Source organism: Alosa pseudoharengus, unplaced genomic scaffold (assembly GCF_046254945.1).
Source record: "Alosa pseudoharengus isolate Yale_2024_CS ecotype anadromous, Long Island Sound unplaced genomic scaffold, YU_APseudo_1.1 YU_APseudo_1.1_scf_7, whole genome shotgun sequence".
Taxonomy (NCBI): domain Eukaryota; kingdom Metazoa; phylum Chordata; class Actinopteri; order Clupeiformes; family Clupeidae; genus Alosa; species Alosa pseudoharengus.
This window is the reverse complement of record NW_027468859.1, coordinates 16,888,159-16,904,160: the sequence shown is the minus strand read 5'-3', so window position 1 is coordinate 16,904,160 and position 16,002 is coordinate 16,888,159. Positions and strand designations below refer to the sequence as shown.

The 16,002-nt window shown below is 46.4% G+C and overlaps 1 protein-coding gene across 3 annotated transcripts in view; it reads left to right on the top strand.

Moving 5' to 3' along the window:
* ptprk (protein tyrosine phosphatase receptor type K) overlaps window positions 1-16,002 on the top strand; it is a 132,634-nt gene that overhangs the window by 62,919 nt on the left and 53,713 nt on the right. For all 3 annotated transcript variants that reach the window (XM_076272965.1, XM_076272964.1, XM_076272963.1), the window contains exon 7: window positions 3,552-3,845. In XM_076272965.1, coding sequence (XP_076129080.1) covers window positions 3,552-3,845 — 294 coding nt within the window. The remainder of the gene's footprint in view (window positions 1-3,551; window positions 3,846-16,002) is intronic.

Below are 16,002 nucleotides of genomic sequence, written 5' to 3'. Positions count from 1 at the left end.
AGGATGCGCGAGATGGATGAGACAAGGTTCAAGGAGCAGTAATGCGGGGGCCTCGGCACCATCATCCCTGCCTGTCAGCCGAGGCATGATGGATGGGCTGCCTGGAAGAAGCAATAATACCAGATGATGAAAGATTCATTCAACGGCCACTCTCTCTCTCTCTCTCTCTCTTCCTGTCCCTCTCCTCCAGCACCCCCTCTCCTCTCTCAATCCCTCTCTCTCTCCCTCTCTTTCTCTCCTGCACACTCACTCTCTTTCTACATGTTTAGAGTCAAGTCTCTTACTGCCACCTTCTCACCCCCCCCCCCCCCCCCCCCACAAGCTCCATTATTAAGTGCTAAACGCACACATCTGCCCACTACCCTTGTTCCCGTCTTCTTCTCCACCACTACTGTCAGCCGTTGTGTTTTCTTGTCTTTCCCCTTCCTCCTCCTCTTCCTCTCCTCCTCTTATTTCCACTTCGCTCTCTGCCGGCAGTTTTTTTTTTCTTTCTTTTAATCGCTACGCAAATTTGCCCGGGTGCGAGAGGAAGCAATTTAAGGGCTGGCCGTAGCTGGTCCTCCCGCACCTTATCTGCCGCGCGTGCCGCTTCTGTGCAGTGTGCTCGCTCTCTCTCTCTCTCTCTCTCTCTCTCTCTCTCTCTCTCTCTCTCTCTCTCTCTCTCTCTCTCTCTCTCTCTCTCTCTCTCTCTCTCTCCTCTCCTGTTTGTGTCGGCACCTGGCCTAATGAAAGGTGATGAACGAACCTTGCCTACAGCTATAGGCGCAAATTAAACAGCCTATTTCATCCCCACACACCAATCATCTTCCTTCATAATGTCTTTTCCATTGTCTGTGTGTGTGTGTGTGTGTGGTGGCAGCAGGGTAGAGAGAACTCAAAAACAAGGAGGGAAAAAAACAAGGCACCCACACATTATTGCAAGACATGGTGGATTTAAATATGCATGGATATTGAACACATTCCCTGGGGGAATGTTGGTGAACCTCCATTTCACATTTGCTTTTACCTATTACACTCTCTCCTCTCTCTCTTTCAGTAGGTGTTTCTATTAGCAGAGGAAAGCAAATGCTCTTGGGTGGTGTGTTATAGCCTAGTGGACTTTGGCAGAGTTATGTTCCTATTCCTATTAAAACAAATTGACTGAAGACTGCCATTTCAATATGGATGTTAAGTTGCAGTGTGACTATAGACATCTTACAGGAGGACATTTCACGAAGATTTTTGTTGACATTGGTTTGATATATATTTTCCTTTCGATGATTCAGTATAAATGACTGTTTGGAAAATGTCATTATTTTTCTCATCTCTTTGAACAAATTAAAATCAAGTTTGGATAAGATAACCCATTTAGTGTGTGAATTTGCACCAGCTGAGGGGTGTGGGAGAAAAAACCCTGCACCACACTCAACTCTCACACAGATAACATTTGTGTCTGGATTTACGCTGTAATATTGGAGCAATGCAGCGCGTTTGTTAATTTGTAAGAAGCATTATTAAATTAGAGTGGGAAGGAAATCACATTTTCGAGTGTAATTTGGGGAACAGCTCAGTGCCATGCATCTCATGAAACACTGATAAGAGTAATGGCAGAAATTTGATTCCAGAAATTAAGAAAAGGGACCCTAATTGAAAAGTAATGGCTACACCCAGCAGGCTTACATCCCAGCCACATGGGAAGGCACAATTTTTTCTCCTCATCGGTGCTGCCCCCCCCCCCCCCCCCCCCTTTACTAATGGCTAATGAGTTCTAAGGCTCGTCACCAGGTTACTGCTATGATGCATTCACCCTGGGTAATATGTTACGCAAGCACAACAACTGATTTTAAACTAATTTGCGCTAATTTGAATCTCGATGTATCACCCATCATGCAAGATAACTGCCAAATTAACTGGTCTCCCATGTCTGCCTAGCTCTTTTTGCCTACAATCGCTCCTGTTGAAGATAAAAAGGAGTAGAATCACATTAATAAACGCTGCCGTGCCAACCACGGTTCCACAGCAGTGTTTGATCTCGTTGTTAGATGAGTTACTTTTTGAATCGCCGCTTATGGTGCTTGTGCGTAACGTCTCATTGGTTGTAGCAGTGGCAGGTCTTTAGGCTCATACCACTTCATGCAGCGATGCGTAGATCTGGTTGAAGTCGAATGAGCTTATTGACGCAGGAGGCCATCACAGTGGACCCTTCTCACCCACCAGAAAGGCCAAATCTAATGGGGGTAATCGGGACTACATTTCCCAAAGACATAGATGTATTTCCCAAAGACATAGATGATCACCACTGTGGTAAGGAACAGAGTAGTCTCCCTATATATAGTGTAACGATCGTAGCAGTTCAGCAGTGCACCCCAGACTAACACACCAGTGTTTTGCGAGAGCTGAATGCTGGCTCGTTGAGGTCGCAGACTTCGACACAACATATAAAAACGAAACTCAGACCCCCAATATCCCCCCTTCCATGCTGGCGATGTGTGAGCCCGCCAGTCTTCCCTGTTTAATTAGCTGCGACAAATGGGGGACCGGCCTGCAGCCATCTGGGGTGGGAAGGATGCGCCTGCCCGCCGTGCCTGTCTGCCCCACCGCACCGCATCGCACCACGGCCTTCGTATGATCTGAGCACCAGCACAAACACACCCGTCCTATTCAGCCTGTTGGTCTCCTGTCGTCATTAAGGCACTCAAAGGCTGCAGCGGTCGCAACTCCTATGGGATGGGTAGGTGGGGGGGGGTTGTGTCAACAGAGCTTTTTCACCTGCTGCTTGTGCTCGTGCTTGTTCAGCAGCCCTTTCGAAAAATGGAAAAAAAAAAAACGTTAGAAAACATCCTATAATAAGCCGTAAAAAGTAAACATGTCTGAAAACAAGTCAGTTCAACAGGGAGGACGAGAGGAATGACTCTTACAACTCGTCTCTCTCCATTATCTGCTCATCATGGAGAATGTGCACCAAGGCCTCTCATTTGGTTTTGCCACTGGTAATGTGATATCCAAGTATTATGTGCGTTTTTAGTTGCTGGTGGTCTGTCTTGCCAAGACTGTGACTGCAGCGGCGCCCAAACACCTCCAGACAGCCTCAGGAACCATCTGGATCGACTGAAACAGTGTAGTGGTTTGGCACTCCAGCTATAGCTGGGGACCAATTAAATGTTGTCTCTCCGCTGTAACTTGTTGCGCAGGCTGAAGAGTTTGCTTGGGGTGCAACAGAAACACAAATCTGGCTCTATTCATTATTCATTTGCATAAATTCTGGTCCCAGTTGGAATAATCACACAAAGACTAAATCTCAAGGCTTTCATATTTTTTAAAGAATTCAGCATCACAATAGTGAGTGGATGAAATCAATCAGAATATGTTTGTTTTGTTGTGTTATGTGGAAGCGTTGGGATTAAGAGTTGTTGACTGTTAAAATGTTTAGATGAGTTGTCACAACTTGTTCAAGACTACCTGCGGATTTGACTGTTTTTGGCTGTTGTCTCTGTTTACATTTCAGTCCTGGTGATAATTCTCTCTTTCTTTCTTTCGGTCTCTTACTCTCTCTCTCTCTCTCTTTCTATCAGAGCCCCCAAGGCCCATAGCGCCGCCTCAGTTGCTCGGTGTAGGGCCGACCTACCTCCTGATCCAGCTCAACGCCAACTCCATCTTCGGCGACGGACCCATCATCCTGAAGGAGGTGGAGTACCGCATGACGTCCGGGAGCTGGACGGAGACCCACGCCGTCAACTCACCCAACTACAAACTCTGGCACCTGGACCCGGACACAGAGTACGAGATCCGTGTCCTGCTCACCCGCCCCGGGGAAGGTGGCACCGGCAGACCTGGACCTGCCCTCGTCACCAGAACCAAGTGTGCCGGTGAGTCACTCCTCCTGCACCAATCTGTTCTTTTTCATTCCCCCCCCCCCCCTCCACTTCTCTGTTTCCCAGTGTTTAGGAACATTAGCATAGAAATAATGGCCCCAAGTCCTCTTAGAAAAAAAGACATAATTGGAAAAAAAGCCAAGGAAAATAAATAAAGAACTGTCACTCACTTAGCATCACTGTCATGTATTTAATGTGTGTGTGCATGCGTGTGTGTGCGTGCATGTGCTATTTATTTAAAGATGGAATAAAAACAATCCATGCCTGTGGGGACTAGACCCCGAGGCTCTGTAATGACCGTGCCTGTGGCTGTCCAAGACTGCCCCTCTTCCTTCTCTGCTACCCCCCCCCCCCCACACACACTTTGTTTTTCACACTCTGCGGGGTTGCTATGGCATCAGCATTACGAGCCACAGTCGGACTAGATTCACAACTCGTATGGGAAAGCACGTAGGGAAGTGATTGTCTTCGGGACAGAGGATCTGTGGATGGGGATGGCTTATTAAGACTGACGGCCAATATATGCAGTGTTCCATTATCGTGGGCATTGCTTTTCTAGTTCACACACACACACACACACAGACGCACACACACACACACACACACACACACACACACAGACGCACACACACACACACACACAGACGCACACCAGCCTTCGTCTATTCCCAGGCCTGTTCCTGCTCTGCGGAGAGAACGCGCCAGCTGTATTCCCAGATTGTGATTCAAAGGGGGATGCTGCAGTCTTGTGATGTCTCCCTTGCTGTCAATAGGATTTGAAAGCAGTTTATTTTTTCTCTCCCTGCATCCCTCCCTGATGCCAGGTTTGGCTTTGACTTCACGTCGGAGGGAATGTCAGTGTGCTTGCTCGCTTTCATGACTTGCAGGAAATCATTTGATAATCTTCCCAGACAGAGTGAATGATATGCGAGCACCACAGACCCATTACATTGGGCTTTCCATTTTACATATGAAAGATAATGATTTTCTGGACTATGTAATCCATTATTGTCCCCACAAGCTGACTTGCTCTGTGCTATTCCTAATTGATATATTTGAATTTTAATCATTTGGTTTGCTATGTTTAATATGTCATATCATTTTATTTGCGAGGAGGTAAGTTGGTATAGAAAGAAGCAGACGTCTGGGCTCCGCTTGCTTGGAGCGATGTTTAAAGCGGCGAACAGCAGGACTCTGGGTAAACACCAGGCTCTGATGTGTCTGCCGTCGGTGCAGGCGCGTGTTTTGATCGCCTGCGTTTGAGGAGGTCAGGCAAATTGAGACTTTTGCATCATTCACATTTTCACTTAATCGCACGGCGCGTACGTGACACAGGGAGGGAGGGCTGACACTCTGGCTTATTTAACAGACTCGTCTTGTCTGGTTTGGATCCGAAGTTTAAAAAAGCAAAAAAAACTAAAGGGGGAAAGGGTGAGGCTCTAATGGCATCACCTCAAAGATTGTTCTTTGTCTTCTTTGTTCTGAAGTCCTGTAGTCCTCTAGCCCTCCCAGTGCTGCACAGCAGCCATTGTGTTCATGACTATGGTGGGGCGAAGAAACCCGATAAACAGGACTACATAAAGCAACAAGGGGAAACAGGATATCCTCCAGCTCCATGCTGGCCCTTTAAGCTAAGCTTCCCAAAGAATCTTTGGAAAAGTATACTGGGTCCAGAGTCCAAAGAAGGTCCAAACTCGACGTACACACACTAAGCAAGCAAAGTCGAGCCACTCTTAAATTGTTTAACATTTCTATCTGCCGACGCTAGTTTACTCCCCCCACCCCACCCCCACCCCATACTGGGGTGCCATGGGGACACCAAAACAATAATTACAAGGACTGACATGGACGAGTGGGTGAGCGTGCGGCGGAGGCAGGAGAGAAGCCGAGGGTAGGTGAAGTCAATCTCACGTTTTCTGATTTGCAGGGTGAGCGAGCGCATTATGAAAATGCTCCAGGCGCCCTCTCTCCCGAGATCTGGCTTAGTGTTTGTTATTTACATTCCCCCCCTCCCTCTTCTCTCCCCTATGTGCTCTCTGCTCTCTTCCGTCTAATTTATTTCTTACAAATGTCACGCCATTTCTGTAAAGTAACACACTGATCTCTTCATCACGCATTCAAGAGATTGAAATATTAAACAAATAGCACCAGAAATCTCCCATTTCGGAACTAGCATGCCAAAAAAAGCTAATGTTACTTGCCCTATGAGTTCCCTATAGTCAGTGAAGATCTCGCAGTCTAATGTACAGCTGAGAATCACTGTCCCTTCCCCATCGTCCGTCTCTCAGTAGCCCTTAGAGTAAACGCGATCAGGCCCGGTGTCCATCTTGATGAGCGTCTGTGCGAGTGCCGTGCGATGCTCCTCGGCCTCTTGTCACGTGCCCGTGCTCGTTAAACAGATGCCACGCAACAGCCTGCCCCCCCCCCCCCCCCCCCCCCACCCCCTCCACCTGCCCCATATCTCCTGCCGGGCAGCAGGCTGCCTCCGAGTGCTGGACATGGAGCACTCAAACTCCACCATAAAGTGTAACTACCCCTCCATATACGCCGCTGACGTACCACCCCATATGGCGAGTTACGTAAAAAAAACGTGCGCCCTGTGTTTTTGTTAATTGTAGCCAAGGTGATGCTAATTTTCTAAGAGGGACATTTGGATGGCGGATGAGTTTTAAAATATTCAGGAAGGTGGGTGTAGGCAACACTGGGTGTTGGCTGTCTTGCCACTTTTGGTCTAGCCAGCTGCCCTTGCAATGGCGTAGAAAGGTAGCCTAGTTGGCAGAGGAAAGCAGATAGGCCTCGAAGAGGGGCTCCTTTTTTCCCCCTCCCCAGAGGCAGTGGTTGTGTTCATCACAGGAGAGAGCAGCAGGCAGGAGCCTGAGCGAGCGACTCTCTTTTGAGTTAATTTAAGCTTATTTCACAGCGCAAGCCAGCCCGGGCCAGAGGGGCGCGCCTTCAAGTGAAAGTGTCACAGCCAGAGACGCTGTGTAGACAAATTTACTCTTCAGGATCATTAAAATTGGAGGGAACGGGAGGAAATGAGGTAAAAAAAAAAGTAAATGAGATCAAGCCAGTCCTCACATAAATTGTCGGCAATAGGACATGGTGTGCAGCCAGGGAAAATCACTGTGGCGAATTCAGTCTCTTGGTTCTGCTTATTGACTCGGAGGTCAGGTCAGTGAGAATGAGCACCGAGCCATGTCTTTTCTCTCATTTCCGTCAATTGGTATCCTACCGAAAGACACAACTTGAAGAGTTTTTCCCTCGTTTCTCCCTTCAGACACCCTCCCTCCACTACCCACTACTGTTCCCTTGTGGACAGCAAGCAGCAGCCCCCTCTCATGGGCTTGAAATGCAAGGGATGAGGCGAGCAGAACCGGGCACTCACTTAGCCCAAGTTTACCGACGAGGGGCTCGGGGGGGGGGGGGGGGGGGGGTGTATTTCTCTCTCTCTCTCTCTCTCTCTCTCTCTCTCTCTCTCTCTCTCTCTCTCTCTCTCTCTCTCTCTCTCTCTCTCTGTGCTGAAAAGGATCAGCCTCTTTCCGAGTCAGGAAACGTGTTGAGCAGAGAGAGGAAGTTGTTGGGGATGTTAATCTGGGGCCCTCCGCCACTGAATCGCTTTCCTGCATGACAGGCCGAGAAAATTAAAGCGGTTAATGCCTCTGCTGGGCTGCTTTTGATTTGCCCGCAGACTTGCGTTTTTTCAAACACCACCTCATCCTCCTTCTCTCACTCTCTCTTTCTTTCTTTCTTTCTTTCTTTCTCTCTCTCTCTCTCTCTCACTCTCTTTCTGTCTCTCTATGCTTACCCCCCTAGCCCCCGACAAATGCCTCCTGCCATCTGTAATGGACCTCACCGGGCTTAATGGTCTTGCGTATCCAAACATGTTCCGATGTTTAAAGCCGCTGTTGAGGACCGAGTGGTAATCTCGATAGAACTGGCCTCAGAAAGCAATTAAACTACTCGCACACTTCAAATGGCACCTTGTCTCTTCTGCAACCGCTTTCTTTGAACCTTTTTGGATACATTTCTCAGCTTCTTTTTATCTTCCTCCTGACACATCAAGTGATTTTTCAAGGGGTTTAGTCTGGAAAAGCTTGTAGATTTAGAAGGGAATGAGGCATCGTGGCCAACAGATGTTGTTCTGGCCCTCATGTTGGCTCTCTGTTTGACTCCCTTCACAGGGGAGGTTACATTGGGGTTGTGTCCTAGCTGCTAACAACACTGTTTCTTGCGTTTCTGTAATGCTTAGGTTCTTTACAGGCAAGCATGGTAATTATCGAAGTGAATGCCGCCATTGGAGAGGGGTGGAGAGGCACGCAGTAGTGCTGATTACACAAAACAAGCTGCTCGCTGGATGACCTCGTCCATGTGTGCACATTTGTAATGGATTTCTTTTCTTTTTTTTTACCTCATACCTAAGCAATTTCAATTTAAGTGTTGAGGCGGCCAAGTGAGCTTGCTTACAAATAGAACGGCCGAGTTAAAGGTGCGGTCAACAGTTCAACCTCGCCGTGGCCCTCGAGACGCACCACGCTATTCCTACAGGACCTCGATGATACGCCAGCAAAAGGGTGGGAGAGGGCTGAAGCGCTCCTCTGCCGCTAATTGCCGGCATCCATTTGCCGCAGGGTCAAGTCTCTTGACAAACATGCTCATACCAGCATGTGGGTTTGCGTGAGGCACTCGGCTGTTTGATTCTTTTTCTCCCAGGTGCAAATAGAGCTATTAGTCCCGAGACCCCTCCCCACACACACACACACACACACACACACACACCATCTTAATGTTCCTACCAACCACAACAATACTTCCTCCCACCCCTTCCAGCTGTGTAACCCCCCCTCTTACACTCCACAGTGCATCAACTTATCAATTCTCAGTCAAGGATTATTGGTTTTGATCAGTCCCCCACAGCTAGAAATAGTATTACGAAGCTCACTTTATCTAGTAATGATTTTTTGACTGTTGCTTGCAGAGTCTGGCAGTTCATATCTCTTCAAAGGGAAGCCTGCTTTCAAATGGATAACTCTGAAAGCAATTTAAATTTGCATCAATAAGTGATTTTGTGGGGATTTTTTTGCGCTCTCTTTCTCTCTCTGTCTCATTGCCATTTTCGCTTTGTGGTTTTTGGATAGGAGGTTTGAAAATGTTACTACCTTGTCGGAATTACATGTGAATATAAATAAAGCCACTATGAATCATTGTTTTGATAATTAACTAGATCTTGCCTTGGGTTATCAGTTAAAATGCATATTCTTTTTACCTTGGTTTCATAGAGCAAGTAAAATCCACTAAAATGACAGAATGTATGTATCCTCACAAGGCAGTTCTTCCACGGACTACTCCACTAGTCTATTACATTTTTGATGGAACAAACAGAAGTGTGCTTTTCAGAAGATTAAGCTAATCCTTATACATATACAGTATATTCCTACAATACTACCTTGGTACATCTATATGGATGGATTAATTCCAAATTTGATTGAAAACAAACCCCGTAGAAATGGACCAGTCTTTAATGAAATAATAACGATTATATCCATGCCTGTGTGTCACTTGCACTGGCAGCGCTCCAATTAGCAGTGTGTATTGGCATCCTGCACATGCATGTATTAGCGACCCTGTTGAAATATTGACACTTCTGTGCTTTGAAGAAAATATTCTGCTGGTGCAAGGGGGAAATGCCCTGTTATACTACCAAATGAGTTGATAATGTACAGGACTCTCCTGTGGTGAAGAGAATCGGGACAGGGAGACGCTAGATTACTTTCCTCCCCTCGGGCGATCTTCACAAAGGCCTCCTATGGCATAGAGCTGGCATTACCTTCCCGTCCCCCCTCCTTTCCCCTCTCTCTCTCTTTCTCTCTCAACGGTCTCTTTCACTCTCTCATACTCTCAATCTCGCGGTCTCCCGACACGGGAGTAGGGGAAATTGGGTTTAAGTCTGGATGATGATGAATCAGAAACAAGACTTTTTACGACACTCTGACAACTGGCACATGGAAAACACACCCCCCCCCACACACACACACACACACACACACACATGTATGTATTACTTACATGGAGCAAGGGAGGTCATATCCTGTTCTCATGCACTGTAGTCAAGAGATTGATTAGCTTTAGGAAAAGGTCATCATTTTTTAATTCTTTCTTTTTCTCACTTTTCTTTTCTCTCTTTTTGTATTTCTTTCAAGGTATGATATCTTCATCAATTAGTTATTTTGTGTACACCTGAAAGAAATAGTAATTATTTTATGCCTATGTACATTATGTTGCCCCCAAATAGAAAAAACTGTTGGTGGGTGGTTTTACTTGCTGTTTGCCTATGCCTTTCCTTTTTCTTTCTCTCTCTCGCTCCCTGTGTAAGTTTGTTTTTCATTTCAGTTCATCATTTTAATCTCCATTAAACAGTTACTTTCTTGATGCTCAGGGGAATATATAAGTTTGCTACACCGACTCCACCCCCCCCCCCCCCTCCAACCTATTTCCCTTGGCACTTTGTTTTTTGTTTGTTTTGTTATGTTGTTTTCCGCATGGAGGATTATTATTAATTATCATTGTGTTTGCATTGTGTTTCGGATACAATGATGCAAAAAAGTAAAAAAAAAAAAAACTGCTTAGTGTGTACAACAAGGAGGAGTATTTCACCTCAGTGTGATAAATGAGAACATTTACTAAATGAAGGAATTTATCCAATATGTCCACCCACTGCCTGCACTGTGTGCTAGTTTTCGGCCAAGTCCTCATATCAATTAAGATGGATTATGTGGGCTCTCCACTCTCCTTTTCTGTAGGTTTTTCTCTATAGATATAATGAGCCATTTCCAAAATGTATGCGTTTAAACCTTGGAACGAATGCCAGTAGCTTTTCACTGTGTCCCTGAAATCCTGAGGGAGAATGAGTTTTCCTCACCATGGACATATATATTTGTGTGGGGGTGTACAAGTGTTTGTGTGAGGACTAAGAGACTAGAGGAGATGTGGGCCTCTTGTGTGCTCTCTTTCCTGTGTTCTCTGCCCTTCAGCCACCTCAAGCTGTAATTGAAAGCCCTGGTTGTATGAGTCCCGTCCCGAACCTTGAGCTAGCTTCCCTTGTGTCCGTCTGGTGGCTTTTATTTATTGTTCTCCTCAACCTCACCTCCCCCAGGTCTGTTCCGTCACTTTGATAATGTGTCGTTGGCAACCGTTACGAGCATCTCTCTGGCAGTGATACACACCGTGCGACCTTCGTAGCTTTGACATATGACCGTGTGCGATGCGTCCTCAGCACAATTAACATGGCTGGTTCAAGAACAATCCATTTATATTGTAAAAATGATGCGGGGAACTAAGTGATTATTTTTGGAACACATTAGATTTTCGCAAGGCACAACTCACGATTTGTCATGTCTCATAACTCCCATCTCATGACACTGTAAGTACCAACAGTGCAGAAAGACGTGGAGGTGGTGCTAATGTGTATTTTGGTGAGTCACTTTTGAACGCTCTGGCAGCGTCTTTGTCGCATTTGGCAGCACTACCGGCACTATCTCCAACCGGTGGTGACAGGGTCGGCCCCATGATTGTGTTTATTTCTGTCTGCAGAGTGGAGTGGCATTAGATTAATTCATCAGAGCACAGGGGCTTACCTGTAGCCCTCTTTAAATTGAAGTGGGTGCCCTTTCACCATCGTCTTGGAGATGGAGAGCTCTTCTAGGCTCAACCACCAATCAACTCGCGACCCTGGCGCAGCCCCCTTAAACCTGAGAGGGGACCAGCTAATGTCACCACATTTTGCTAGCATTTATTTTTAAGCATGAGCAACCAAGTCACACACACACACACACACAGATTTTACACACAGTGTCAATTGTTCTTATAATCTGAGTCAATTTAGGAGAACAGAAACAGTAATTGAGTTAATCAGAAAAATTATATTTATTTTAGATATGATTAGAAGGGTTTGTCTTCCATTAGAGCTACTCTGCTGCATATTGGCTTTCATGGAGTAAGTGGTTGAGAGAGATTTTCCTAAATGAATGTGGCCCAGGCTATGTTTGCTCAAGCCCTACTGAACGATTTGGTCAAAGATTCATGGGGAAATATGACTAAGTGATGAGTTATGTTGTCAGAGAGAAATGTTCCTCATAAGCACTTTTTTGTAGTTGTTTGTAGCATGAGAGCAAGGATACTAACACTAGACTCCTATCTGTATCTACACTCAGGTATGCAGTTAATAATGATGGGACATGTAGAGTCATAACAGTTCTTCCTGGCCTCCATTACCATTGAGGGATAGGCATATCAGGTGAGGTCAAATAGCAAAGAATGCTTTCCTAGAACCTCTTCATGCCTTTGACACATTGTTTTGGAGTGCACCATGTTTCCAGCAGACACGGCGGGCATGACCACCCATCGAGCTGAGAGCAGTAGTCGCCCACTATTTCCCCAAAGGCCCTCCAGGCTGACCGAAGCGACTTCTCTCCCATTATAGAGCTCCTTGCACCACATGTGGGCCATTAGTAGGGCAAGCAGGTGTGTGGGGCCTTCGGAGACCAGTTTCGACTCCGGGACCGAACGCAGCCTCAGTAGGGAGCCAGTCCAGGAGAAGAGATAAAGGCACCCGTGATTAATGTTTGTTTTACTGTTAGCCCAGTGCACATGGCAGCATAAACAATGAGCTGTTTGGCGGGAGGGCGGCAGATCCCTCCGACAAACATCATGAAGTCACAGGATTTACGGGCAGCGGTATGTGTGAGGAAAATGTTATTTAAATGTAAATGACTTGCGAGGAAGATTTGGGAGATCGACTGTAGCTACCCATCCAGCCAACCCAACCCCCTTCTTTGTTCGTTCATCTCTTAAATGTCAAAAAGAAAGAGGAAAAAGAGCGTGATCCCTTGGGTTACCTCAGAACTACTGCACCGATTCCTTGCCGCTACCTGTGAATCTAGTGGTGTTTGACTGGAATGCCAAACACAAAATGTCTTCCAAATGTCATTCAGCTGCGTTTGGAGCGTCCACTGTACTTCACATCCTGTTGGGGCAATTTGCTTGTTGAGTGTTTCTGTGTCGTATTATCAGTTAATGCTTTTGAGCACCCTGCCAAGAACTGAATACTTATCGGGGGGGGGACATGCAGTCCATCCTGCAGTTTTCCATCTTGCGCGTTTAAATCTGCAATTTCCCTCCATAAATGAGTTTGTTTGACATCTCCTTAACCTTGAACAAGTCGTGCAGGACAACCTGTAAATACAGTCTCGGAAACAAATTCTACCCCAAATTGTTATTGTCATGCATTTTTATTGTTCTGTTTATTTAATATCAATTTAATGTTTTCCGAGTGGAAATGCTAGAATTTGTCCCCGCTCGCTGCGTCCGTCAGTCGTTGTTCAAACGCTCTTTGTTTATTAGCCTTGTGTTCTGATGGATTCCACAGGACCCTAATGATATTTATTCCCGCTGCCTTCATTACACATAATCCACCTGTGTGCTCCAATCGGAAGGTCTGCGTCGGCTCCCCACTTTGCCTTATCTGTGCCTTTGCAGACGCCACAATTTGAATTACAAAAACGAGGCCGAGGGGCTGAGGACGCATGCACTTTGAGCTCCGGTGCTCCAACCTGTTTACCGTCTTCTACATCACGTTGCTTCTGCTCTTTTCTTTTGCTCAATCTCTTTCTCGCTCGCTCACTCTCACTCTCTCTCTCTCTCTCTCTCTCTCTCTCTCGCTCTTCTCTTTTTCTTTTGCCCTTTTTGCATTTCTATTAGACGACATTTAATGCACAACCCTCCCATCCTTTTGGCACATGCTTATTATGGCTGTGTACAGATGGAATGTCCTTGCCCTTGTGCATCAGCATATGATGTCAAGGAGGGGTTTTAAAAGGAGCAATACCAATGATGTTGCTGAATAGGACTGAACGAGACCAGTGAAAAGGGCCTCGGCTAAAAGAGCGATAGCACAATGCCAGATTAGTCCTCTATAAGAATGTCTTTTTTCCCCCTCCTGCACCTTATGATGCGGAGTGCCTTCTGTGGGGCATACGTCGGCCCGCCGTCAGACATAAATAAAAGATGACTTGCAGGCGGCGGCCTTCCTAATGTTTGCATTTTGTGATGGCAGTAATCTGCGTCCCTGTGTCTTCGGAGAGGATTTATCTGCTCGGCCGGTCGGCGCGGTGGCTGATTTGTGGCCCAGCAGTGGTAGCGACGAGCTGGAGGTACAGGACGGTTATGGGAGCGGCCCTGTGTAAATGGGGGGAGGCTGCTGTCAGGATGGCATTTATATTTCATGCCTAATGGCCGCACAACTACATCCTGCTCCACCGCAGAACTACTCCTCTTTCGCCCTTAACCACACACACACACACATGCACGCACACACACACACACACACACACACACCTACAGTACACATTTCCATCTCCTGAGAGTGTGCATGTTGGACATGAGGCTTGAGGTGTATTTAGTTTAGCCAATAATCATGTACATTCCCAGAGGTTAACTTCCTAGGCCGTAAAGTTCACGCAATAATAGGGGTGCAGCACCAGGACACAAATTTATATGCACAGAATGTCAAGCAGTGAGGCAGTGGGTAAGACAGTAGTTTTCAGTCAGCACTGCCTTACACACAGATGCGCACACACACACACACACACACACACACACACACACACACACACCTCAGCCTATTATTTTAATACACAGTACATCTCACACCCATGCTCCTCAACTCCAGAAGGTTAATGTACAACACCTACACTCAAATGGAAGCTTTTAAACAGCGGAGGCTTTGTGCGACACAATTATCTTTTAACAGCAATTTCCCCTTTTCTTCCAGCGCGGCGGTCCCATTCTCCGCTGTGATTTCCTGCCTGGGTAATGTAGCAGGCGACACTGAAATGGTTTCACTCGAAACATCATTGACTATGGACCAAATTGGATCCCCAACAGTTGTGTAGTGCAGGAGAGAGAGAAAAAAGATGTGCCATGCACATATCACATTTATGTGAAGAGAGCAATACAGAATCTGTCTGTGACTTCGTTAATTGAAAAGTGGATCATTTTTTTTTTGGGGGGGGGGTGTGTGTGGGGGTGGATGGGTAACATGATGGGCCATCCAACCCCCGAATACAATTTTCTGCTGCTGTCGTAAGTGTGTAGGTAATTGATATGAGACTCGAGCGATGTTCACTGTTTCACTCTCCCGTTGGGAATAGCGAGAATTAGTTTTTCTTCCCTCCGTCTATTCGTCCCTTGGGTAGACACACTCTTTTCATTTATTTTCTTTTGTCACTCGTTCCTGTCCTCTCCTCGCCTCACCTACTTTCCCACCTGTGTCGGGACAGTGTCATTTTCATAACGCCGAGGCTGGATTAAGGGGTGATAACAAGAAATCAGGTGTGGAGACGGAGCTAGGACTCTGCACCCTTTAAAAGCCCAGAGCTACTGGTAGAGACACAGACGAACAGAGGTGTTCACGCAGGCACAAAATGGCTGGTGTTGATCTGCACCTCTGTTGATGCATCTCATCTCATCTCATTTTATCTCATCTAATCTCATCTCATCTAATCTTATCTCATCTAATCTCATCTCAGCCATGTCTCATCTGCATGTACAGTGTAGTATGATAAGAATAAACATTTATTATACAGTTCCTCAGAATGCTGTAGGAAGTTCCATTGAATTGAAAGGGTGATTCAGCACATAGGTTTAGTATTGCATTTTAATGGCCGCTGACCAGATACACATCCTCTGATTGGCCTGCATGTAGTTTTGGAGTGTAGGCCAACTTGCTGCCTGTGGACTGCGCTACACCAGCTCAACCCTTTGGCTCAAGCACAGTGTGAGGCTAAGGGTTGAAAGCAGCTGGCAGCTTGTCCACCTCAGCAGACCTCATTACTGTAGGTGTGTGTCTGTGTGTGTGTCTGTGTGTGTGTGTGTTTCTGTGTGAGTGTGTGTGTGTGTGAGTGTGTGTGTGAGTGTGTGAGAGAGAGAGAAGGCTCAAATACACCTGTGTGGTTGTGGTCTGTGTGTGTGCCCTTCATAGGTCTACACATTTGTGTGTGAGTGTGTGTCTGTGGGTGGAGGTATGGGGCAGCCAGGCACACACTCTATTTTCTCACCTGACATTATCTGCAGACAGCTTTATGGCAGCAGAGGAGGC